The sequence below is a fragment of the Nesoenas mayeri genome, assembly GCF_963082525.1.
Source record: "Nesoenas mayeri genome assembly, chromosome: 4".
Taxonomy (NCBI): domain Eukaryota; kingdom Metazoa; phylum Chordata; class Aves; order Columbiformes; family Columbidae; genus Nesoenas; species Nesoenas mayeri.
This window is the reverse complement of record NC_137540.1, coordinates 75,146,671-75,173,490: the sequence shown is the minus strand read 5'-3', so window position 1 is coordinate 75,173,490 and position 26,820 is coordinate 75,146,671. Positions and strand designations below refer to the sequence as shown.

Genomic DNA, 26,820 nt, shown 5'->3' with positions numbered 1-26,820 from the left:
AATCTCTCGGCTGCGAACCAAAGGAAAAGCTTAAAATTCTAGCAAGCATCCAACTGTATGCAGAACGGCTTTATTTAATCGGCGTGGCTTAAAATTTTAATTTTGTGAGACACAGCTTTGCAAAATGTGACTTGATAGCGTTGCTATTGCTCGGTGGCTGCAGCATTTCAATTGTTCTTGTCTGTGTAATGAAATCATTTGTTAGGAAGGAATTTTTCACAACTGTTTTTTCAGACTTTTGTGATTCAAAACAATAAGTAACCCCCTAACTTTGAAGTTTAACCTCAGCAGGAGCATGAAAAATTTAGGCAAATATCTGTGTGAAAGATGCTCTATCCATAGGATTAGGGTTTTTTTGCCTGAAAAATAAGAATTATTTTGATAAATAGGTGATTATGTGGAAATCAGCATATGAGATGTGACCAGAAACTTGTCTTAGTGTGAGAGCAGGATGGTATTTAAACCCTTTTTTTCTAGAATACTGTGCGAATTGGAGAACTGGTAACACATGTACAAAGTTCTTCTTGGTCTCTCCTGAATCCTTTGATTGCTTTATCCCTGCTATTATTAACTAATTATAAGGTTATGTAACCTTTGGAGGCAACATGAGTTTTGTGGTTTTGTGCAGAGTGTAAAGGTCAGAATGGAGGTGGAGGCTCCATTATTAATTGAGTTTCTTTTTGCCACCCAATGTTGGGTATTTGGCTGTTTTCTGAGTGATGCAGTGAATCTGCAACCCTGCAGCACTTGGGGAACCAAGCAAGTCTTCTGATAGCTTAAAGCTCAGGCCGATCAATTTAGCTGAGGTTAATCAAAACCTCATGCCTTTCCTCAAAATTAGTGTCTGCTGTCGGTTTAAGTTGAAAATCCATGAGATGAAGCTGAATTGTGTGTTTTGTTTTTAATTTAATGCCGGTATCATGACTGGTTTTTAGTTAGATACAGGGCTTAATTTTCTCTTGAGTTCCTTAACACTGTATTCCAGCTGAGCACTGGGATGCTTCAAGAACCAGATCTGATTTTAGGGTAATGCTCATGTCCCAGTTGCTCCCCGCTTGCCTTTACAAGCTATTGAATATATACTATTATTGTTTCTGTTGTCCTTCTGTACTTGACCTGTAGTTCTTCTGAGAAAGTAGATGCAAATAGCTCTTGGGCTCGTTTGAAATGAGAACTTGCAAACTCTTGCTCTTGCCTGTTGGGCTCCAGCAGAGCTGGTTCTCTGACTGTGAGGTTTATGGCTCGAAATGCTAAGAGTGGGGCCAACGGTTGGATTTTTTGGGTCTTATTCAGTGACAAAAGCATCTAAAGCAGTGATGTTAGAAGGAAAACTTTACCTTTTCCCAGGGTGAAATGTCTGAGGCTGCTGAAGCTGCCAGGAGCAGAGCACCTGCTGTTGTTCCTGTGTTCTGGTGAGGTGACCACAAGTCCTGTTTTGCAAAAGCAGTAAAAGGGACCATCCTGTAATTTGCTGCCTTTTGTGCCTAAAAACTCATTTGAGAAATCTGAGATGGGCTAGCTGATTGAGTTTCCAGACATTGAGCTCAAAAGAACCAATTTAATGTGACTTTAGCTTTCTGAAGAGACTTTGGGATGGGGCAACTACCACTTCTGAAGAAGAGATGCCATCCAGTGATTCTGGAAGCTGGCACTTGGATTTGGCTGTGGGAATAGGCTTTGCTGTGTAAAGAGATGCTGTAAATGAAAACACTCTTCCAGATTTGTAGCATACCTGGAAATCTGAGGTTAAAGAGCAGTGGTTTCCAGAAGACTGCATTGAGTATTCAGAGGGTTAATGTAGCATATGTCCTTTAGAAATAAAGCCACCAATTTGTGCAGAGACTTGGCAGAGGTCAATAACTATTGACAAGCTTTGATCTTAGCTTTCTTATTTTGCCCTGCTAATCTAGCATATCTATGTGGATATGTACCTTATCTCATCCATGTAACTTCGGTTAAAACAGTAGCAGCAATATATCTGATTAAATAAAAAATGTGTAGCATGCACATGCCCAGAACTGGATGACATCTGGGTAATGCCAAAAGGAAAAAATGCCCAATCTCCCCCCAAAAATCTTTCTTAGATGCTTTGTCTGGCTTTCTGTGCTAAACTGAGTCTGCAGCAATGTGTGGATAGATGCATTTGCACTCGTATCCTCCTGGTTAGTGTGGATGCTTGCAGATGTTGATTAAAATACAGTGATTGGCTTTGTCTCCTCTGAGGCATAACTGAGAGGTTATGCTGGGGCTGTGTCTGGCATAAGCCTCATAACCTAGGATATGAGATGTTATTAGTAATAGAACTGCTTCTCTCCCAGGAAATTGAGTGTGATTAAGATTTTTTGGCTTTCCTGGAGAAGTCTGCAGCCCTTGGGCTGTGAGTGCTGCTCCCACAGAGCAATTAAGCTTTCCTAGGGAACGTATATGATGTGGCTGAAGTTGTGCTTCCTGCTAACTCCTACTCTGATATTTTTTATTAGCCCAGGTGCAGCTGCCAGGTGCCACTAAGGCAGCGGAGGGAGAGTTAATGCCACCTCTGATTGCTGCAGCTCAATTCCCTGCTCTTCCTGGGCTCTTAAAACTCAGCTCAAAAGCCAAATAGCCGCAGGGCAAAGCACCTTGTCGGGGTTGTGAGAGGGCTGATAGTGGCAGGACCGGGGAGATGAAGTGGCTCTGAGAAGGTGATGAGAGTAAGGAGAGAAGGCTGGGGGTGGATATTGAGATGTTGGAGAAAGGCAGGTCTGGGCCAGGCATGAATTACAGGGGAGGGGGTTGTGCTTTAGAGAGGAATGGCTAGGGAAATTGCCTCTTCTTAAAATTCACAGCATCTGTACTAAAAGGCGGATGGTTTATTTTCATGTTGCATATGATGGGCTGAGGTACAGAAGGACCCAGAGTCAAGGCATCTGCTACCTATGGCTGCACAGGGTGAGAAGTTGATTTTATTCCTGTAGTACTAAAGGGTGGTACCTGCTGTCCTTGGCCTTGTGCACTTTTCATGCTCTTCCTTTTCTCTTCGTGATGAGTCCTGCAGAATGGACTGAGGGGGATCATCCTGACCACAAGGTGTTCTTCAAGGTGCAGGAGGGGTGCAGGGATCTTTTCAGGCAAACTTAGCTCAGTTCCCAGCTCTGGCCTCCTGCTAAGCAAAATCTTTTTCTCTAGTGCTTTCAGACAATATTTCAGGGTGAAGTGGCACTTCCTGTGCTCAGAGGTCTGACTCACCCTGTCATGTAGCTTATGGTGCTTCAGCAAATGCTGCCTGTGTACAAATTGGTGGCTTTATTTCTAAAGGACATATGCTACATTAACACTCTGAATACTCAATGCAGTTTTCTGGAAACCACTGCTCTTTAACCTCAGATTTCCAGGTACGCTACAAATCTGGAAAAGTGTTTTCATTTACAGCACCTCTTTGCACAGCAAAGCCTATTCCCGCAGCCAAATCCAAGTCCCAGCTTCCAGAATCACTGGATGGCATCTCTTCTTCAGAAGTAGCAATCTGCAGTGATGGAGGTTGGGGGGAGCATCATTTTGGGGCTCTTAAACTCTTCCCCAGCCAACTTAAGGCAGAATGCAAAGATGTCTAAACCCCCTCCGCCTCCTTTGAGCGACTGCTCGTAGCACAGGTTATAAAGCATTAATGATGGTGCTTCCATATGGCAACCTGATTGATATTTATACAAATTATGTGACGGCTGCAGCAGATCTGGCTCTCAACTTCTGCAAAACACCAGCGAAACTTTCAGAGGAGCTGAACAGCTTCTGCTGTCGCTTGTGGCATCTGCTGCCCTTCAAGCAGCAGGGATGGCACTCGGTGATCATCAGGCGATGGGGAGAAAACAGCTGCCAGGGCTGGAGGCAGCTACTGATCCATGCTCAGAGGGAAGAGAAGGTGCATCTGCCACACACACAGCTCATCTTCTCACCTCGAGGTGACCCTGCATTTGACAGGAGTAAGTTGCTTGCATTTTAAAATGCCTGGCAGACTTAACAGGCTGAAGGATTCAAAACAGGGAGTGGGTTTGAAGCCTTGAGGTGGTTTAGTGACAAAGCAGACACCTGCCCGGGAGCGCAGTTCCTGTACAGCCCAGGTTTGGGATTATTTGCAAGCTGAGTGTTTTGTCCGTCTCTTGCCCAAGGGACACAAGGCTTCGGCTGCCTTTTGTTCTGCTCTTTCCTCCCCTAAAGAGGGAGGAACAGAGGATGCTTCCCTTGCCAGAGTCCTCGCTGACCTCTGCCCAACCCTCTGATCTTACTCCACCCTTGCCCTTCTTCCAGCTCCTGTGCTGCTTCTCTCCTGTCTCCAGCCCTCTCTGCTGTCAGGGCCAGTTTCAGTGGGCTTTGGGAGGTCAATAAACAAGTTTTCCCTGCTTGGCTTTTACCCATTTACCCATCTGTGTAATTGCATGAGGATAGTGGGGAAAATCTCAGCTGTGTTCTCAGAGCTGTGTGCTCAAACCATCTTGCCCCCACATGCCTCTCATTGGACCCACCAAGTGGGGGAGGATGGAGAAGCTCAAACCTGTTGTGACAACTTCCCTGGGACTGCGATCCTGGATATGGCTGAGACGGAAAAGCCGAGATCAGAGATTTGAGCCTAGCCCAGGATGATTTCTGCTTTGCAGGGCAGCCCAAGGTGGCACAGGGAGGCTGTCAGCACTGGTGGGTGCTCTGCTTTGCTGGGGGGAGGTTGTGGTGTCCATCATGCATATCAGAGGAACCAAACCCCAAATCTGATGCTTTGTTTTGAATTGAGATGTTTGCATGTGCTTCCAAAGCCAATGGGAACCTGCCTGGTTCTTGTCCATCCTTCCAGGACACAGGCTGCCACTTGATCCTGATATATCTACCAGCCAGATGTTTCATACCTGGTGCTGTGATACCTCAGGTACTGCATTCAGGTGTCTCCTATGCTCTCCTCACTCTATTTTTGGCTGTTTTGGGCAAGTTTCCATCGTGCAGAGATGGAAACAGCTGCCTAAGCTCCACCAGCAGCAGAGGATGGCACCCTCGGTGCATTTTGCTGACACGCTAGATGGAGACAGCAGCAACCTGGATGCTTTTTGAAGCTTTCAGAGCAGTTCTGACAGAGACCCATTCACACTTATTCGTGTAAAACAGATAGATAAAGGAGGCAGAGATCGGCAGGGGAATTAATCTGAGCATCTTTTTGGGTTTTCCATGCCCTAGATAAGCACCTCGGAAGTCACCTGAAGTCTTGGAGCCCCTGCAGTGCTACCAGGGAGGTGACGAGTGTTTGGGATGAGTGCCCATGGGGTGTCACCCACAGCAGGAAGCCCTGCAGCCCCTATGCTGTGTCACTGGGTTCCTGTTTGTGGCCTCCCTGCTCAGGGCTTGTTTTCTACTGTTGGCTCGAGATCCTCCTAAGATGCTGCTGCCACCTCCATGTTTGCTTATGAGTTTGTTTTTATTGTTTTTTTTAAAAGAAGCCATTAATACTTTTTGTTTCCATTCAAGCCTCCACCTTGAAGTTCATCCTTTTCATTTTGCTGTAGTGCCTTAAAGCAAGCTAATGAAATATATCCCTCCTGCTTCAAATTAAGCATAAAAAGACTTGTCAGAAGATGGGTAGAAGCTGCTGAATAATCCTGGTAATGTAAAAATTGACATTCTATAATGTCCCTAATTCTCCTAATTAAATATGATACATGAGCACACCACAAGAGTCCTCCAGCTGCTTCGTAATAAAACATCGCAGTGAACCAGCTTGCTGTTGAATGTGGCTAGGTTAAACTCTAATTAGACGCATTGCAAAAGGCTAAGGAGTTGTCCGCTGTAATTAAGAAACTTGTCCTGCTTTCTTGGTGCTGCTGCCTCCTGTGACCTGCTCCTCTGCCCCACGGGGAGCTGTAGGTCTGTCTGTCCATATCAGGTATCTCCTTGGAAACCTTTTTTTCCAGCCTTTCCCCCCTTCTGGGTTTCAAATTGCTGAACCGCGAGTGAAACGGCCGCACGGCGCTGGTGATTCAAACTGCCGAACGTGTCGAGTTTGGGGGTGTACGGGGGGGGCTGTGGTGCCGGTTTTGGCTTCTTGGGTCGCTGCTCGGCGATTTTGATGGTTTCCAGTTGGAGTTTTCACCTTGCGTGGTGTTATTTTTGTGATCGGAGAGGAGGGAGGTGCATCCCCTGGGATCCACCACTTGCCGTTGACCCGGCGGGTGGGCCGGTGTGCGGGGCCCATGGTGTCTCCAGGCCCTGCAGCTGCCCTTGGGACACACCCCTGAGGCTGATCCAAAAAGCATCAAAACTGATTTTTTCTGTCGTTTTCATCCCTCGCCAGGCATAGGAGATGTCCTTCAGCTTGTTAAGAAGTGGGTATCCCCGCACTGAGCGCCTCCAGGCCCTGGTGCGTCCCCATTAACCGCTTTCACCATTTTGTTGCAGGGTATCTCAAGTGCGACACGGATGATGGCTGCAGGGCCAGGGAGGAGTCGGGGGGCGAGGAGCTCTTCGACGCGGTGAACTCCTCCATCGTCTCGGGGGACAGCATCCGCTTCTTCATCAATGTCAATGTGGAGGGGACGCCGAATGCCACCGGTGAGTGACACCCCCCCCGGGCCATTCCTTGCTGTGGAATTTTGGTAAACTTAAAAGTTTGGGCTGCTGAGTGGGTCTTTAGCCATCTGCATGAAGCATCTGAACTCCTTATTCCCCCCCCCGCCAGCTTTTTTTATTGTATTATTTTTAATTAAAAAGGCCTCGAGTTTGGGGCCTGGGCCTTGTGTTGCTCTCGGTGGTGTGGCCTGGTCGCTGGAGTAAGAACCATTTTTAGTGAGAAATCAGGATTTTTGGTGTGTTTGGTCCCTGTTGATAATTCAAACGTGGCTCTGGGGATTCCCAAGAGTTTTAGAGTCTTGTAGTTTGGTTGCTTTTTTGTCGTTTTGGTTTGGGTTTGAGGGATTTTATTTGGTTTGGGTTTGTGGGGGGTTGTTTTGAGTTCGGGGGGCTTGTTTGGGATTGTTTTTGGAAGGGGGGGCGGGTGTTAGGTTTCTTGTTCTTTTTCTTTGGTTGGTGTTTTATCACGTTTCAGTTGAAATGCTGGAAATGAGTTGGAGCTGTGGACTGTCCAGCTCAGTTGCTGCTCTCCACAGCAGTCGGTAAGGGAAAAGTGTGGTGGGACTTTTGGGTTCAGACACTTGCCTTTTGGGTTTAATCATCCCAGCTGCAGGCAAGCAAGCCTTGTACCTGCTGTGTTGAGGCAAACAGAGGAGAAAAACCAGCCTGTTAGACACCTCTGATGGAAGTCAGTCCCCTGCAGCACACAGCTATGTCTGCAGTACAGTGAAATGCTGTTGTGTGTGTCATGCTGGGTTTATAAATACAAACTATGTGCCCTGTGTCAGGGCATGAGTGTTAAGCTCCCCTAAATATAATTCAGTGGGATCTGTGCCTGCTTCATGCTGGGGAGGAGGATGGTTTTTGGTGGCGGTGCCCACAGCATTGCTTGTTGGTGGGTACCAACCCACTGGCAAAATGCACCCCCGGGGCTTCCACCCTTGGTGGGGAGTCACAGTGTTAGCTTTGAGCAGTGGTTTGGCTCATATTGAGTGTTTTGGGAGGAGATAGAGAAGAGCTGTGCAAAAAGCAAGTGGCAAAGAGTGCTCTGCAGATCAGTGAAGAGACTTTGGACCAGGCTGGGTTTGCTGGAACTGCTGCTGTGCTGCTCCTGGGGGGACAGAGCTGAGAATGAAGCTGTGCAGTTGTGTTGCAAATGGACACGTGTGCCCAAAACTTGTGTTCTTTCTGTACTCCCTGCCAGGTCAGCATCCTTTAGAAACTTTGGGGAGCAAGGTAGAGGCAACTTCCAAGCAGCATATATTGTGATGGTATCTAAAATGCTCGCTATTGAGAGATAAAATACCTGGATTGCTTGAGAGGTTGCTTTTGCCTCTAGAATGCTATTTTAGCATCCTTTGTAATGCACATGCTAAATGGTGTGGGAGGGCTAGCAAAACCTGTATTTCATGCTTTGTGCCTACAAAAATGCAACCTCTAGGACATGGCAGCAGTTTAGGTTTATTCTCAGCAGCCTGGAGCCTGCTTGTGTGGGCACAGACTGTATGGGAGATGAAATGCGAGGGCTCTGGATTATCCTTGGTGTCATGGTATCAGAGTCCTTTAAGTTTGCTGAAAGTTATTTTTAGATTACAAGCAAATCCTGGTTGATCTACAGTGAGCAATTATTGGAAATGGTGATGCAGAACAAGCAGGACCCAGAACTTTGCTCAACTATTTTCAAGTGCGCTTTTTGAAGCCTGAGCGGTGACTTTAATAATATCTAGCAATTTTAAAGCATGCGATTTTACAAATGCTATCTTAATTGGAAGATTTAAGGGGAACTGTACTTTGCTATGATAAGTCTGGGATTAATGCCCTGGGGTGCATTGTTTGGGAATGAGGAATGCAAGTGCTGTGGATTCTTCTGTGTCTGAAGAAGCTGATTTTCCTTGTGTGTCCTCCTGGGCTTTTTATAAGTGTTTGCCCTTCCATTCAAAACAGGACAAAAAAAGGCTTCCTTATTTCCCTCTAGCACTGATGCTTGTGACGGTGGTATTAGTTGTATTCCTTTTCTTTCAGCTGAGATATTTAGGATTTTTAAGGAAAAATGGATCTATGTGCTGGAGAGTCCCCTTTCAAATGCAAGGATAGAGGTTTAAAAAATGGATTTTAGACAGAACTAAAGTCCAGACTTTCAATAAGAGCAGGTGTAAAGTGGGTTTTTTTGGTGGTGTTTTTCTGTTTGGTATTATTTTCCATGACAGCATCAAAGTGGTCCAGGTAGCCAAAATGCAGGTGGTTCTGTGTGAGCATCAGGCATGGGATTCCTCAGACTTCCAGGTATTTGAGTCATCTGGGCTGTCAGCTCTTGCTCAAAGGTGGTTTTGCTGAAGCATCTTCCAGAGTTGATTTTATACCTGTGTGTGTATATATATATATAATGTAAAAGTCAGTCTCTGGCTGCAAAGAGTACAGCTGATCCTCTTGGAGAGCTGACTTTTCAGGTGGCTGAAAGTGGCTGAGATGAGCCCCTTAAGCTCTTTTGTTAATGAAAGCAGCTGTGAGGAGAAGAAAATAATCTTCACAAGCTTTCTATGATCTTTTCAGAGCCAAGATTTAATTGTGCCCTTGCTGAGGTGTATCTGGGAATACTGCTCCTTGTTCCACCCTGCAAGGGGACACTTTGAGAAATGCCCTTGCATTGTTGCTCCCCTCTGGGTGTTTTGTTTTGTGCTTAAGCTTTGCATTCCTGGTACAAAACTTGTGGAGCTGAGCACTTGTAGCGCTTGTCTCCTGCAAGATGAGCTGAAAAGGAAGTGGAAAGAGGAGGAAAAAAATCCACATGCAATGCAAAATCCCCCTCAAACACCTCATTTCCAACCCCCACTCGAGCTAGTGCACCAGGATCCTACAAAATCCCCTGTGGCTTTTTAAGCAGAGGGGAAAAGCAGGTGTGGGAATGACACCTTCCACCCCTGTCCCTTTTTCTTGCTTTCTCCAGGCTCTGTGAAACCTCTGAGCTGCAAGACCTTGTGCCAGAGGGTTCGATGTTGCCCTCTTGTGTCTTGCAACCCATTGCAACATTTGCTATGGGGCTTTGGCAGTTGGTGCCTGGCCAGACCATGGGCCATCCTCTGAAAAGTGCTGCCCAGGTTGATTTGCTCCCTAGTGTCAAGTATTTGCTGCATAAAATACCTTTGCTCAATCCCCAGCAGGAAAAACCTTGAAGGTGACTTGAAACAAGACAAATCGCTGTCCTGTGATATTTGTGAGTCTCTGCGTGCGTGTTCTGGTTGTCATAGTTCAGTTTCTTGCTAAATGTGGTGTCCAAATCGTTCCTGCTGGAGCCCTTTTTCTGTCGAACTGTTGTGAGGTTGCTGCCCACCTTAGTATAAGGATAAAATAATCCAAGAATCCCATCTGGGAAGGGAATGAGTTGGTACCCCAGGGTTCGACTGCTGGCAGGCAATGCAAGTGGAATTACAGATACAGTGACAGCTCTGCCATCATGCTGTCGAGCTGTTAATCTCCGTATGATGGATGTACAGCTCGCTATGAGCATAATTGGATGCACTTTCCTATAATTCTGTTTTTAAAAAGATCGCTGTGTGGGATTAAACATTGAGCCAACAAAACATAGCACAGCCCATAAAACTCTGACAATTAACCATTGTTATAAAATGCTGGGCTGTGTGTACAGATGTGTGCAAGCCAGGATAGCCTGAAGAAATCTAGGGTTTAAGGTATGGCCTATCTCATTTTTAGCTAATACTGGCTGCCGTTGCATGGAATATTGAGCCCAAATCACTGCAGATTACCAGGTGCTAAAATGCTGCTCAGTCTTGACACTTGGGTCCTTTCTTCTGGGTGTTTTATTGCTTCCTTTACAGTAGATGGTGGAAAAGGTGGTATGTGTGGGTTCTATTTTATTTGGGTGGTGGTTATCGTTGTTGGTTGGTTTTGTGCTGGTGTGTGTTTTTCCTTTTGCCTCTTGTCCTTCCAGCTTAGGTTTTGCTGGCAAAACTTCTGTTTTCAGCAAATAATAGCTCCAAAATGATTGTGGGTCTTTACCTGAAGCTGCATGCTTTTGCACCTGGGATCTGCACTTCTAGGGGAAGATGAGGATGTTTTTTAGAGAGGCTGAGGCTTATATTTCAGTCACAATAAATAGAAATAAAACGTTAGATCTGTGCCCTGCTGCATGTGTTTTTGTAGGAGTCAACACTGCATTCCTGACCCAAATGAAGTCCCTTTTTCCTTGACTGCCTTGCCTGGGGTCAGAGAGTGAGCGCCCACCAAACCAGCAGAATTGTTGCCTTTCCTGTGCTGTAGGTGGGAAATCCAGCTTGATTTGTGCGCATCCATCACAATTTTGTGGTGTCTTTTCCGTAAACCCATCTGGAGCCTGGGCTGCAGGTGGACATACCTACATCCCTCCAGCCTAAACCATCAAACTGGGGGATTGAACCACTTGCTGCTTTATTTTGCAGCACCCTTGGAAATAAATCCCTGCAAGTGAATACAGCAATTTGATGTTGGTTGAGCCTCAAAGTTTGCAGACAGGCAACAGGAGCCTCATTTCTTGCAGTGGGTCTGTATGATTTGCAGGGCCGCAGCCTTGTCTTTGGTCACAGTGCTCTGATCTGTTTGGCAGCTCCCTGAAGTCAACCAGGCAAGTATTTTCATCGCTTGGACGTCGTTCTTGCAGTTTGGGGCTTTAAAACAATTCTTGGGACCTCATTCTTGTGGCTTGAGGTTTTTAAAACAATGCACCTTCTCCTTCTTGCCCCAGACTGCAATAGAGGGGTTTGCACAGGGTTTTCTTTCCCTGAACTTGGTCACAGTTTATTAGGGATTTGTGTAGCTGTAGCTGCTCAACTTTTGCAGTGTGTTGCTCCTTACGGTTGATGCTTGTACTGGTGTTTTTAGCTGCAGAGAGGTGCTTGAAACTGGTTTTTGCTTGGGGGGGGAAAGGTAAAAAATCCTGATGGCAGCAAAAAGCCAATCAGCAAGCAGGATGTGGCTTTGTCGGGGTGTGGGGGGGGGGGAAATAACGGAACACGATTTACGCTTCAGGAGAAATTAAAGCCTGTTTCCACCCTCTGGACAATTGATCATTCCTAGATACGGAGAATCAACAGTTTCCTGTAAGCCATTCCAGGGGCACGCACGTGCCCGCCCGCCGCCGCCGCTCCGAGCAAAACACGGCGCGTTAACTCACGGCCCAGCCCCTACCGAGATGACTTTATGTTCTTGAAGGAGATGAGGAGAAACGCTGGATGCTGGCGCCAAGGATATTCCAGAGAGAGTAGCGTCCAGAGACAAGTGGTCTGGGCCTGAATGGGTATCATTCTGTACACAATAGTCACATTTCCTCACATTAATACCAAAGTCCTTTTTATGTCTCGAGGCACAATGCTGACCCACGCGTTCCATCTGATAACTCCTGTTTTAGCAGTTTGATGTCAGCGTGGGATGTTGGGCTCCCAAAGCTTCCTATACTCTAATGGAAAGTGGATACACCGATTGTGTCGGGGAGATGGCCTCCATCCGAATTTCCTGATGAGGGTGTTTTCAAAGCGGTGCTTAGGAAGCCAAGGGAGGTGCGAGGGGGGTTGGGAGCGCGGGTGGTTCTGTGCAAAGGAGGCTTTTTCTCCCTTTAAGATGCTTTACCTCGGGTTTACTTCAGGGCAGCTTCCTCCAGGATTTTGAGCACCCTGTCCCTCCACTTAGTGTGGAAAAAAATACACCTTTTTGCCCTGCCCCTACACAATTATTTATCTAACAATATTTAAAGAAAATTGCTCAAGTCTGGTGGGGATGAGTCCAGACTCAGCACAGGCACAGCAGGACGGCAAAGCAAAGGATCCCCTGGAGATCCTGCTTGTGCAATCCCTCATTGCCAGTGATGAGTTAGAGCTATCTGCACTGCTCCTAACAAGCTCCTCTTGTGTAATGTGCTGGTGTGTTTTTATTTACATTTTTTAAGGCAACAATCTAAAAGCAGAACAGTTTTTGCTGTTTGCAATGTGCTTTAACACAAGTGGTTGTGGCTTAGATTTGCTCATGTCCAGTTAAAATGACTTTTTTAAATAGTAAAAACCCAGCAACTCAAACCTTAAACCTCATGCCAGATGCCTGATATTTTTCTGAGAAAATAATGGAAGTGTTAGTGTAGTATCCTGCTCTGATTTATTAGCCTGTTTATTACGCAGATGCTCTGGGGAGTGCACGTAGATCTAAAATAATGATCGCTGACACCTGCACAGCCAAAAAGTTCCTGCTCTCCCATTTCCACTCCTATATTCCAACTCAAATATGATCTTCAGATGCTGTGGACGTGCAGTGTGGAGCTGTTCCACTCCAAAGACTGTGGTGTTGTCTTGGATGTTAGGGGTGGCAGTGGGGACCTGTACAGGGGAAGGGATGGAAAGGGGATCTTCTGTGAAAGGAGATCTCATAAGACAAAAGGTGTAAAGCCTTAAACTTTAGCATATTAATTCCACGGGTTTGTTTTCAGGGCTGCCTTTGCATAGATGTCGGTATCTAAATGAAGGGCAGAAGGGAAGCGAGTAGGGGATTTCATTTCTCCGAGTTGCTGTTGGGATGTTATGCGAAGGGCAGCTGTAATGAGATAATGAGACCACTTTGCAGTACAGCAAACAATTTTCCTGCTGCGTTTCTTGCTTCAAAATATTAAATTTCCATGTTCATAGTCCTGTCGTTCTGAAAATGGTGGGAAAGAAAAACTGGAGGAACACCACTGTGCCCCGGCAGGGTTCTGAATGTGGCTATGAGTGCAAGTCTAACATTGGCGATTCATCGCTGTTGCTAGAGTTGAACTCCCAGCGAGCCACTTGTGGCACGTTCAGTAGTGCTGCGTGCTTGTGTGCATACAGCCTAGAAATTCGGGATATACGCGTTGCCTTGATGTGGCTGCCAGGGGATGTCGGAGATGTGTCGCTGGCTTTTTGGTTTTTCCCCTGGGCAGAACCTGGAGCGCAGCCCAACAGATAAGGTCGGTCACCCTGGCAGCTCTCCTTCAACTATGGATGAGGACAGAGACAATGCTGCCCGTTACCTAGCTTGCCGAAAATAGACTCTTGCAGCCTGCTTTGTCCAACAAGGAGGCCCACAAAAATAGAAATGAAAATCTTACATGGCCTTGACCTCTTATTTCTGTTTAAGTACACATAATCCTGACATTTAGGTGTGAAATCTAGTTATTATTCCTAGTAGCGAGACGTAATGGATGATTGATGGGTATTTTCTTCCTTGTTGTCAGTAGATGGTGTTTTTTCTATATCCATTTTGTCACCATCAAGGGTTCCTCCGTGCAGGGGTGCAAGAGTCAAGGGTGTTGCATCTTTGCAGCTCCTCCATAGCTGGAGAGAATTGGTGATGGTTCCACAGAGGAGAAAATGGGTGTCAGGCTGGTGGTGCATGGTCTTGGGCTTTTGTCTTCTGATGGATGCATCATGGGCAACCCTATGCAGGGTTTTATCCCTCATTATGTAGTAGGTTCCCTCATAGTAACTAAACAGGTGGTTCATAAGCCAGGCAGAAGAATGCTTGGAAATTCTCCGTAGTTTGGGGTGTTTTCCCCCCCATTTTTCATGTTATAGTGGATTTACTACTCTCCCTTAGTAGTTTCTTTTAGCACTCCAGTGGGTCTTTAAGATAACAGCCTTGAACTGGGATGGCTGTATGAGTCCATCTCCTCTCCCTGGATCAAGTCTGAGTGACATGTTGCTTGGATGAAATGACAAATGAAGCTCTGGGCTTTCCAAATCATCAATTCCGTACCCAGAACAGCTTTTTTTGGGAAGTTTGAAGGACCCCAGTCGTATAGATGTAATTAGATTGGTTTTATTTGTGTTGATAAAGCAGCACTCTGATGAGCACCTGAGAGAGCTGTCAAGGGAGAAGATTGATACACACTTGAAACTGATAAGAGGAACCAAGAGCTGCTGCATGATAAGAGGACAACATGAATTTCTGTTGTATTTTCACGCATCTCTAAGGACAGACTGCAGATATGTAGATACCTTTTTAGCGTATATGTGGTGTTGTTCAGGGTTGTGGGCGTGTTTTTTTTGTCTCTCTAGAACTATTTCTTGCAAGAGCAGAAAACCCAAAACATGTTTTCTCCTCAATGAATATTTATGGCTCCCAAATCCTCCAGCATACTTTTGCATGTGTAATTAGACTGTAAGTTGAGTAAGTGAGCGTTGAAGAACTACAAATGTAAGAGCCTGGGGAAAACACTTGATGTTTCTGGTTTATTTGGGTGCTTGCTTTTTAATAATAAATAGCATTTTTAAGATGAAACAGCTTGTGTTTTCCAAAAGATGTGTCAGAAGCAGCAATAATTGGGACCATTGCACCAGCAGACTTGTCTAGTTAAGCGACGCTTTAATCACATGTACAGGGTCCAAGTGAACTTGCGGAGAGGTTGAGTGATGTAACCAAAGCCTCTGAACCATCTTATTTGGTTTAGTGGGAGATGAAGGCAATCCTTTCCCTCTCCTCCACCAACTCTGCTCCCAGTTTGAATTGCAGCCTTTTAACCCCACCATGGGCACAATTTGAGTTCCTGTTTGATCAGAGATGGTGTCGGTTAAAGCAGCTTTCTGTGTGCAAAAAGAAAACAATCGCTTTTTTTGAGTTCTGGCGGTTTTATATGAATTGCATCCTCCACTTATTGAGAGTAGCAGGGCTGGGTTTGAAGGTGCCTGTGCATCAGGTCAGCCTGTGAAATGGGATCACCGCAGTTCTTATCAGTTAGGATTTAAAGTCCAGATCTGGAAAGGAAGCAAAATCTTTGTCTGAATAGCTGTACCTCTGTGTTACATCTCTGTACTTTTCCACAGCTTGGCCTCTGGAAAGGTTTTTGGTCTTCAGTGGGTTTTTTCCATGCTGTCGCTACGCTCATCTGAATGAAAACTATTCATGAGTTCCCTGTATAATTTGCGGAACAGCTCAGTCTTGCGGGTTTTTTTGGAGAGTGTTATGATGGGGACTTTAAGATGCACAATACCTTGGTACTAGTGATGCTATAGGGGAGTTACCTTGGATGTGAGCAGTATGGAGTGGACTTGTGGCAAAAACAACTGGGCTTCATTTTTTAGTTTATACCCCCCAAACTGCTTCATAGATACCCTAAGAAAACGTTAATGTTGGTGCTTGGAAGCTTGAACTGGGGATTTCCCGGGGACCCTCGTCCCCGTGCGTCGGCTGCATATTAAGTGACATTTAATAGTCCCTAAACAGCAGTTTTCTTTCCCAAGAGCTGTGTTGCTTTATGCTTAGATTTATGGAGGCGGCGTGGTGAGTTGACAGGACATTAATGTGCTCATCCTCGAGTCACTGCGTGTGATCTCTTTTGGAAGTGCCTGGGTGTTATTGTTGACTCTTTAACGAGGACAAGAATGGTTTCCAAACAAGTGTGACTCATGCAATCTTAGCCTCAATCTATCAAACAATGATGCATGGGATTAAATGATTACCTAAAGGATTAGGAGTTAAATTTTTGGGAGGGATGAAGTGTAAAAATACATACAGAATCTGAAGAGGAAAAAAAAAAGCTGCAAGGCACAAACCCTGACCGGTCGGATAAAGCCAAAGGCTATTTCTACACTTTACACTCCCAAAATGGGAAATGTTGTCAAAATTGAATGGTTGGTTTTCTCTAGAGATCATCCTTCACCAAGAGAGCAATACAACACTTTGTTCTGAGCCTTCTGCTTGGTTCCTGCTACCTGTCATCATAATACTGCTCTGATTTTTGTCTTATTTTTTCCCCTTTCCAGCTGAAAGTGAAAGCGCTGGCTGCGTGTTGCTGCACACATCGAGGAAGGTAAGTAAGAACACTGCGTGATCTAGTTACTGTTCTTTATAATCTAGAAGCAGCAAAAAGGATCTTGAAACACTCTGTGGAGGTGAGGAGGTGGTTTTTACTGACCCAAACAGAAGGCATATTAACACCTCCCTCCTTGAATTCCTCTAGCTGTATTTAAACCTTAAAAAGCCACGTGCTGCTTGTTCTCCAAACAATTTCTCTCTAATTCTGGTTGTTCCGCTGCTTTTGGTCCCAGACAATTCCTTGACATGTTAATTCATCACTTTCTCTTCCACAGCTGCCCGTGAAGGGATCCAAGTCCGCGCCACAGAGATTCAGGCTGCTGAGCTCCTCGGGAGCCGAAAGCAGAAACACCCGATAGACATTGTTGTGATTTGGTTTCCTGTTTATTCCAGCTAATCAGATCTGCCTTCATGAGCTTCAGCAGGAGTGAATTCCCTGGAAACACGCGGTCTAGGAGGATGATTAGGAAACAACGCTTAGTTTACGCTTGCTCTCAAGACCGTAACTCAATAGCGATGAGGTGGAAATGCAGACCCCCCCCCTTAATATAGACTGTATTGCTACAAACCTTCAACTGTGCAAGTACACAGAAAGGAAATAGGTTTATTTAATACTATGTTCAGTCTTGGTGTTGGGGGCTGTGAGACATGACTTGTGGTAACTTCAGTTTTCTTGACTCTTGCTTCATCTGCGCATTGGAGGGACTGCGTGAAAAACGTCTAGCACCACTGATCCTGGTAAATCAAATATTACAGGCTTTGAAGGCTGTAATTTGTGCCCTTAAATCTGTGTCCCAAAGCCTTGGGGGCTTTTTAGGGAAGCTTAGAGAGCTCTCTAACTCTGCTTTGCTTTTGGCCTCTAAGACAGTTCAAAAGGTATTTCAACGGGCTGAATTAGTAGGGGGAGGAAAATGTGTAAATAACATTAACAAAAGAAACTTTCTGTGTTAAAAACCAAAACAAACCCACCACTAACAAAACAAACCAAACATTGTTTGGTGTTAAGTCATAGAAGTTAAAATAAGCTATTCTATGCTCAGGAATGGAAGTATTTTTGTTAATAATTTGTCTTGTTTAATACTAGTGCCAAGGTTCTCTGAGTTGTATACAATTGAGTGAAAGTAACCGAAGAACTTGATCACATAAGTGTGAATTCTAAGCTCAGATGCAGGGTCTGCCTTTGATAAGAAATAGTTGGAAACAGCTAACACATAAGTGTCTCTTCTATTTTATTTTTCCTTTTTGGAGCTGGAGTAGTCCTGCTTTTCTTGCTTGAGGATTTTAGTGTGCTGTCGAGCAACAAATAGCAAAAAGCTAGCAAGCTTTAGCAGGGCTTGAGAAGAGACGCCCTTGCCAGTTTTTGCCTCTAAGGAGGACTCATGTAAATTTTGTGCTTCAAATGTGAAGGAAATCGGGACCTGAGTTGTGGAGGAGATGGTTCAGAGTGTCTGCCAAGGGGGAATTGCTAGAAAAATGGTCAGATCAGAAGTGTTGTCTGTTGACTTTTCCTTGTCTCTGGTAGCCTGTGGTTCTTGTGCCCCTCTGGAGTGCAGGAAGGGCACGCTGTGTCTTGGGCAAGTTGCTATCTGGTATGGTGCTTGGTATCCATAAATAAGGAGGAGCTCCTTTGACACATTTTAATAACCATCACAGTGTTTCTGAGGGATTGGCCCAAGTGACTGTGGCAACAGCACAGGTAGAACTGTGCTCAGGACAAAATGCTTTTTGGACACCCCTTCTGAGGTTCTTGCAGTAAGTGGAGTGGTGTCCAGAGCAGTCACCCAACGGAGAACCTGCATTTTGGGCCTTCTTGGTGAGCGTTGAGAGCTCTTTTTTTGCACAGGTAGTATGCAACTTTGGCCAAGAGATCTGCCTGAAGCCAAGGGGAAGCTGTTTCAACGTGTTCCCCCTTCTTTGGCACAACAGTCTCCCTTCTTGCCAGGATGCAACGTGCAGCTTTGCAATCAAGGATATTCAATGCTATTAAAACAGCTATTAGGTAGCTGTCTTGGGTTTCTTGCTAAGCAGTTTCCAGCATCATGTATCCTGGTGTGACTTGACTATCTAGATAAAAATATCTGCGAAGGAGCAATCATTAATCTCTCCTGAAACGGGTGAGTGTTCTGACTGGAATAGTTCAGTTCAAGCTGTCTCTGAGGCATTGCTGTACCAGCGCTTCCATTCATTTTATCTTGATTTGTCTCAGGGAGTGATGTGTTCATATCTTTTCATGGTGACTAGTTGTCTCGGTGTTTAATGTGCATGTCTTCCCCGGAGTTACGGGAGAGACAATAAGGGTGGCTATTGCCCCTATTTCCTATAAAGGACCAGGGCTATGAAACAGGAGTTGATGTGGGGTTATTTACCCAAAGCGTTGCCTGAAGCCTGTGGCAGAGCTGGAGCTGAATCCTTATGAAACGTTTCTTCATGGAACTGGTGGCTGGGCGTTGGAACAGGCTCCCCAGGGCAGTGGTGGAATCACCATCCCTGGAGTGGTTTCAATGATATATAGATGAGGCTCTTAGAGACATGGTTTAAGTTATGGTTTGACTCAATGATCTTTGAGGGTCTTTTCCAACCAAAATTATTCTGTGACTTGCTGTTGACCGGGCTGTCCTGCCCCAACAAGCAGATGCTGTTGTTGTGCACAGGAGGATTGAGATGTTGTGTTGATTGAGATGATGTGGGCCCTCTTCTGGATGCCTTTGATCCATGTCTGCTGTCCCTCAGCTTTCTCCTTCTACTGTTTTGCTTCTGGTGGCTTCTCTTGTGCATGGGAGAAGTTGGTGATACGAAGCCACTGCTGCTTTTTTTGAAAGCTCCTCGGCACTGTGGCACTCCTGATCCTCTTAACCGTCCTCCTACCTCCATGGGTACCTCTTCTGCCATCCTTATCAAATCCTCTCTAGGTCATTTGGCTTCTTTGCTGATTGAACCTACATCCTAGGTTGAATTTTCCATGCAAGACAAGCTGAAATGAGTTACCTTTGGGAGATGGCTGCTGGTCATATGGTGACCCCGTGAAAACCAACGTTACAGATGGTGATAGGTGTTTCAATTTGCTATCATACAGTGATAATATGAGAATGACATTGCCGTTTGTGGTTAAATGGTGTCTCTTAAGTGGAGTTGTAACATGGCTGTGTCACTGTCTCCTCTCCTAAGAGCAGATGGCAACAAAGCCTTGGGGGTGGGAGCTGAAATCTCTGTGAATCCTCCCTCTCCTGGATGCTGTGTAAGAAGTGATTGATGCAGAGTAAAACAGTGCTAATTGCGATGGATATATACTGACAACTTGATAGTTGCTGTGATAATTACAGTAATTAGGGAGATGTTAGCATTTTTTCCCTGCGTCTAGGCTGTAAATGAAAAAGGTAGAAAAGGTTTGTGTGAGAGGAGGGTGTCCATGACTCAGGCTTTGGGGTGGTTCCGTAACTTGGGGGGGAATGCGCCAAGATCCTGGTTGTGGAGGCAAACTGGTGTCAAACTTGTAAAAGCCGCTCAAGGCTTGATTCTTACTGAGCTTAATGGGAGCTGGGGGTTTAAATGTACCTTGACAATCTGCTCAACACCATGAATTCAAGCCTGGCCCCTTTCCCGTTGGAAGGAAGACGCGCGTCGCAAAGCGCGGTTCCCATTTCCTCACTCCATCTTAAGCTGTTGAAGGAGAGGACAGAACTGTCAGTCCTGGAGCACAATGAGAGTGCCAACTGTGCGCGTGGATTTCTGACGGCTGTGAAATGGGAATGATGCATTTTGTAGTCTGATCACTCAATTAACGAACTTCACAGCTGACAAGTACAGAAAGAGGTTGAGGTTCTGTAATACAGCAGGATTGTTTCTTCCATTTCAAGGCCAACAAGTCTGGGACAGCAGAAGGAACCAGCAGAGTTGAGACAGTATCAGTCTGTATCAGTTGCTGTCTACTGTCTTGTTTTCTTTTTTCCCTCCTGTCACACATTAATTCAAAGTTTAAATGTTATGCACAAAGGCAGAAACTTCCCTGGGAGCAGGAAGGATAGAAATTTAGGAAGCACCAAAAAATGTGATGGCCCAGATGGTGTTTCCTTCTCCCACTTCAGGCTCCCAAACTGGGAGCACTGGGGAGAGGTGGTTTCCAGTTTGAGAAGAACTGGGTTAGGTTGCCCTGAGGTACATACTGAGCTCAAAGTCTGTTTCTTCCAAACGGCTTTTCACACATCTCTGCAAGCTTCTGGAATTATTTAAACTTAGAGAGTTTTAAATGCTGTCTTAAGCTAACTTACATGCTTTATTCTAGGCAAAAAAACCCTAATGTTTTTATTCTGCTTTCCATGTCAGGGTATAAATGTTACCTAGGCATTCACCTGTGGTGACTCTGTTATGATAAGACTTGAAAACACAAGCCTTCAGTATATTAATAATATGACAGAAACCTGATTTTTCCTGTAACATGAACTTGAACAGTCAAAGATATTCCAGAGTCATTGGTTTGGTAGCAGTAACTTCAATCAATGGAACTGCTTGTGAACTACACAGAACGTACACCTTTGCTGTTGGGTGTTGTGTGCAGCTGTCTAACCCTCTTCTTTTCTTAACGCAGTACCTGAAATTAAAGAATTTTGAGGAGGAAGTCAGAGCCCACCGAGACCTGGATGGGTTCTTGGCCAGAGCCAGCATCATCCTTGATGAAACAGCCACCTCCTTGGACGATGTTCTTCGGGAGATGCTGAAACACTTCGCCGAAGATCCTGAGAACATGGAGCCGAGCTGCAACTTTGAAAAAATCATGAGCACTTTATTCACGGATTCAGGGACCCCACGAGAAGGGAATGGTAATCAACTCTTGATTTGGTTTTGCCTGCAGGTTACTGTTACGTTGTTGTCATTTCCATTGGTGATGTGTTGAACACTCACTACCGTGTGGTCCTCAGACTTGCATGTTGCATGTGGCACTTGGGGGTTATTTTTCCGTGTCACCCAGGCTGAAGGGTCTCGTGTCTCTGGGGTTTTTATGTTTTGGTGGAGTCTCACCCCTGTTTCATTAAGATAAGACATGGTGATGTTCTCTGGGGGAAGAAGTCTACAGTGCTGGAATATCTTGTCTGTTTGGACCCATTAGATGTGCTTGTCCTCAGAAAGTGTCTGATGCTCTTCAGCCAAGAGACACTTGCAGGTGCCCCTTCAGAAAGGGCTCCTTTGTCTTGTGATTCTCCATCTGAATTCACGCAGACTGGGGAAGTTTGATGCTTTGGAGGAGTAATTGATTGGGAAGGGCTGAGCCTTCATGTTGCTCCCAGCCCACTGGAAGGGATGAGAGGCACTTGGTTTTCCTTCAGAAACTCAACCAGGGCAGCGCTAACCAACGTTGTTGGCCCACATATCACCTTAAATTATCAGCGAATGTCATAGTCTAGTCTAAAATGCTACCTTTTAGCCCAAGATGTACAGAAGCTTAACTAAGCGTTGTTTCTCTGTAGGCACCCCCGATGTTTCAGAGTCAACAAGAAAGAATATACAAACATGTACATCGCACCTCAAATGTAACTGTCACAGCCTGAGTGAATTTGTTTAACAGATATGTCAAGTCCTGAGCATGTAGTAAGCATGTTCATGCTTTGGTTACTTCTTGCTACCTATCTTAGAGCTTTGCATTTATAATCTCTTTAATTTAGGCTTTCTGCCAGGAAAGAAAAATTAAGCAGTGCCACAAAATAATATAAGAACAGTAATTAGGAAGAGGGAGAGAGAGGGCAGGGGATTCAGAAGCTGATGCCTCAGTCCTGTCTGTGTATGTATGTTGAGTAATACTAATCTAATAGCCTAATATTGCAGTAGGTTGATGTTGGGAAGGGAACACAGCTGCCTTTGCAAGCTGTGAATAGTTTAAGGACAGAATTCAAAAGCATCAAAACAAATGTTTCCATCTTTCTCTGTTGTCACCCCCTCATCCTTTCATCAATCCACTGCGCAGATAAATAAGTGTGCTTCGTATTAGTACTCAGCTTCCGTTTGAAAGGAAATGTTATTTGCAGTTGCAAACTGAACATGGGCAGCCTGTAACATTTCCCTTTCTTCTTTTCTTAGTTCACCTCTTATCGGACACAATTCAAGGGGTCACAGCGACAGTCACAGGGGTGCAGTATCAGCAGTCCTGGCTCTGTATCATGTAAGTACCTCTGTTAAATTAGCAGAATCTGCTGGATGCTCAAAATTTGTAACTTTTCTTGCTACTGGGAAAAATAGTGGTTCTGAATGTGCTCTTGGAAGTCAAGATGGTGATGCCCTCTCCATCTCTGCATCCTGTCCTGGGGGATCTCAGTCTCAGCATTGGGCTGCTTCTCTTTGCAAATGGTCAAGCAGCAGCCTGAGTGGAGGCGACTGGAATCTCTTCAGGGAATTAAGCTGCTGGATGTTATCAAAATCTGGTGTTAATAAGCTAAGAATGCTGAAAAAAGTCTGAGCCCGAAAATGCTAATTACTGAGAAATGTTAATGAGAGGAACTTCTGAAAGGGACAATCAAACTGGTTCATGGATGGCTTTGCCTGCCAAAGTCTGGGAACTTGTACCAAAAGTTCTCATAGGTTCTTTGACGAAAACATCTCAGCTTTGTAGCTGAAAATGGAAGTCATAAATTCCAACGCTATTTAGACACTGATTGCTTTGTCTGACAAATAATTCAGACACTTATTAATTGTCAACACTGTTAAACATCGGAGCAGACCCTTAAGACAGTAAGGACTCCTGTCACCTGGGATTTATGAGACGTGGTGGCTTCACCCCAGCTTCTACTTGACCTGAACTGGATTTTGAAGTTATTGTCCTGAAGTCAAGCGCATTGTGTGAGATAAACTGTCCCTTCCCAGAGGATGGCCAGAACCTGAGTTGCTGAGCCAGCCAAAACAATGCAATTTGGCTTCTGTCTGTTGCTTTGTACCTATGTAGTCTCTAAGTCAAATTGTCAAGAAATATGTTAATTTGTGGAGAAATTACTGGGATATGTTGGAGAGGTACCTAAAGGCTCGGGGAGTGCATGCACATGTTTTGGCCTTCACTGCCAGTTTGCTAGGACAGCTGTCACAATAGGTGTCCTCCTACTAGCAGTTCTTCTCCTGTCCTCTGCTTATGGCTGGAAGAAAATCTATTCTCGTTTGGAAATAGATTATTTTTAAAAAGAGGAGGGAAAGCAACAAAAGCAACAAACCCTCCCTACCCTTCTTTCTAATCTCTAATGAAAGAGAAAACCATGGTCTTTATATCAAAAGGTAACTATTCCATATCAGGGCCCTGTTCTGCGAAACACGTGAACTGGGTAATGTCTGTGCTACATGTGCTACTGCCAGCTCTCCTCATACATCTGGCATGTACAGAGCAGCTTGCACGAAGAAGAAAATGAGCTTATACAGTTCAATGGTCTTTCTGTACTGCTCAACCAAGAGGGTTTTGATGCCATAGGTAGTGTAGCTGCAATAAGGATACGCACGTTCTACTCTAGGAAGGGTAGAGGGTGGGGGTTTCTACAGTGACATGACTCTATGGAGGCTTTAGAGAGTGTTGACTTAATAACAAAGCTTTTCTTGAGGTCACAATACAAATGCTATCATTATATATATGAAGCTGAAAAGGGTAGGTTTAGCCTTTCTGTAGAAAGTGTGGCAAAGCTTTAAACACATCCATGTGAGTAATGCCAACTTCCAGGACAAGACATGATTTGAAAAATAAGCTTAGAGCCTGAAGGTGTCTTGTACAAAACTTCCCTTGTTTCTTCCTTTTGTTACTCTGAAGAGGGAGAAGAAAGTGGTGAGAAAGCAGTGACGAGTTATTAAGTATAATTATCTAATTATTGCGCTATATTTCTGCCGTAGCTATTGTGCAACAGATTGTGAGCCATATTTTTAGACCTTACATTTTTCTTGATGTCGGATTGCAAAACAACTTCCAAAACTCTGAAGTAAAAGGAATTTGTTGATGAAAAAATTATCCATGTGTGTGGGAAGACCCTTTAAGATATCTGCTATTCTTTATCATTGCTTTTAGTCTATACTCTTTAAGTTTTAAGTTAGCACTAAAGTTTTTTGTGCATGTTTTTATTGCTAGTGGATGAGAGAGGCTTGAGTATCATGATAGGATTATATTAATGAGGAAGAGTAGCTCTGAGATTTGATAGTGCTGCTTCTGCATTGTTTTAGAAGGGAAATATTGAAGCTGAAATCAGTTAGAAAAATCTTGTGTAGGATTTTTGCTGGGTTGTGCAGAGCCTGGATGCAGAGGAACATTCATAATGACACAATTTGTTTCTCTTTTCTATGCTGTAGAAACGGCTATTCTTTCTTGTCTGCCTTACCCTCAGTGGGAAGCATGGTGGGGAAGGCCTAGGGTGAAATAGCTATTCTGCTTCTGTTGGAATTGGTGCTTTCCTGACAGTTTCAGGTCTATTTGAACCGCCAGCAAGGTCCAATGTACCATATGGATCTGGGCTGGAGCCACATGACAGAACAAATTGTTGGGGAATTGAAGATCTTGAGATCTGAACATTCTCCTGAAGTGTTCGGGAAAATAATTGGCTTCTGAATCACAATAGAATTTAGGGATTATTTTAAGTCAAGAATAGACTAAAACCTGACCTTGTGGAAGCCATACTAGGCTACTTAATCTTATGGAAACCCTGAGACTCCTTCATTAAATTCTGTGTAGCTGAGAGTAGCACAATACTGCGTGCCCCACTAAGAGCAATCTTCACCTCTAGAAGAATGAAGGTTACTAGTTACTTGTGTCTGTGATGGTTTTCTAAATAGAAAGCAAATCTCCAGCTTCATCAGTCAATGACATGATCTCATAGCTTAGAAATCATGGACACAACTCTTTCTTTCTCCCGTTTACAGCATTTGCCAGAAGGGTAAGACACAAACTAGCATGGAGATCTCTTGGCGCTTCACTATGAAGCTGCTGGTTGGTTATCGTTAGATAACTAATGGCTGTGGTGAGGGTCCATCTGGAGTTCTGTGTCCAGTTCTGGGCTCCCCAGTGTAAGAAGGACAAGGAATTACTGGAGGGAGTCCAGTGGTGGCTACAAATATGTTTGGGAGCCTGAAAGATCTTTCTTATGAGGAGAAACTGAGAGAGCTGGGGCTGTTCAGCCTGGAGAAAAGAAGCTGAGAGGGGATGTCATCAATGCTGATAAATATCTCCAGGGTGGGTGTCATGAGGAAGGACCAGACTCTGTTCAGTGGTGCGCAACAACAGGATGAGGGCCAGTGGGCACAGACTGAAACACAGGAGGTTCCATCTGAATGTGAGGAGAAACTTCTTTCCTGTGAGGTGCCAGAGCCTGGCCCAGGCTGCCCAGAGAGGCTGTGGAGTCTCCTTCTCTGAGACATTCAAACCCACCTGGACACGACCCTGTGTGATCTGCTCTGGTGACCCTGCGTGAGCAGGTGGGTTGGACTGGATGATCTCCAGAGGTCCCTTCAACCCCAACCAGGCTGGGATTGTGTAATTTGGGATTAAGGCTGGTATGAGAGATCCCTAAGGCTAAATATGTTAAATTAACTGTTAACTGTCTGCTGGTGGATCTGTCCTTGATGTCCTTCTAGCACAAACACCAGCTGTGTGGGTTATTCAGCAAATGCTGCCTGAGCTGTGTGGACTTCCCAAGGCATCACAACTTCCAAGCTAAATTCTCCTTGCCAGGAGATACACATAATTACTTTATTCCAAAGCTGAACCCTTAGAAAAACATGAAAGCAAGCTACTTTGTAGTCTGGGTTGAGACGTTGAAGGGTGTTTCCTTTGGCTGCATTGATAAGGCACATGGATTGGTGAAGGACTTATTTTCAGTGCATGGAAGTGATTTGCTAAAGCTGTTTCAACAGGCGAAGCAGGAGAAGAAGCCTCTCTGAAAGCACAGGGCGGTTTAGTGGTTTGTGTGTTCCATGTCACTATAAAATTGCTTATTCTGATATAGTGTGTTATTGCGAGGATTCCTGTGGAGGATTTTAACTTGGAAAAACCCAGGTAGCTTTTCACAAACAGGTATTGTGAGGTTATTTTGGCTCTCAAGCAAGACTGTTGTTCAAACAGAGTGAAGTTTAAGAGCAGTAACTTCTCAGATTTAATGCAGACCTGATGGCTGTGTGAAATGCATTACTAATGGATCTCTCAACAAAAGTAAAAGCTTTCTCATGTGCTTAAGAGTTGGTTCAGACCCAGAGGTGCTTGGGTCTGTAGAAAAGTCATGTTGCTTCAGGTTTTGCTGTAGAATAGATTTCAGAGATGCTGCAGTTGCTGTGTATTCCTCAGAGTAGCTCCCCTTCTTCCAAAGATCAAAGTGGGTTGCTATGGGAAATTAAATAGTTCAACGGTTTAAAATAAATATCCTTTAGAGGAATGAATGCAAGATTTGGAGTGTTGTAAACAAGAGCCTCTTCTCCAGAACTTACATCCACCATCTCTCA

The 26,820-nt window shown here is 44.8% G+C and overlaps 1 protein-coding gene across 1 annotated transcript in view; it reads left to right on the top strand.

Annotated features, from left to right (window-relative positions):
* SLC4A11 (solute carrier family 4 member 11) overlaps positions 1–26,820 on the top strand; it is a gene marked incomplete at both ends in the record, with an annotated part of 92,652 nt that overhangs the window by 20,521 nt on the left and 45,311 nt on the right. Inside the window, 5 exons of the mRNA XM_080343768.1 lie at positions 6,409–6,561; positions 16,335–16,381; positions 20,969–21,200; positions 21,846–21,908; positions 22,453–22,534. Of these exons, the coding sequence (XP_080199894.1) occupies positions 6,409–6,561; positions 16,335–16,381; positions 20,969–21,200; positions 21,846–21,908; positions 22,453–22,534 (577 nt within the window). The remainder of the gene's footprint in view (positions 1–6,408; positions 6,562–16,334; positions 16,382–20,968; positions 21,201–21,845; positions 21,909–22,452; positions 22,535–26,820) is intronic.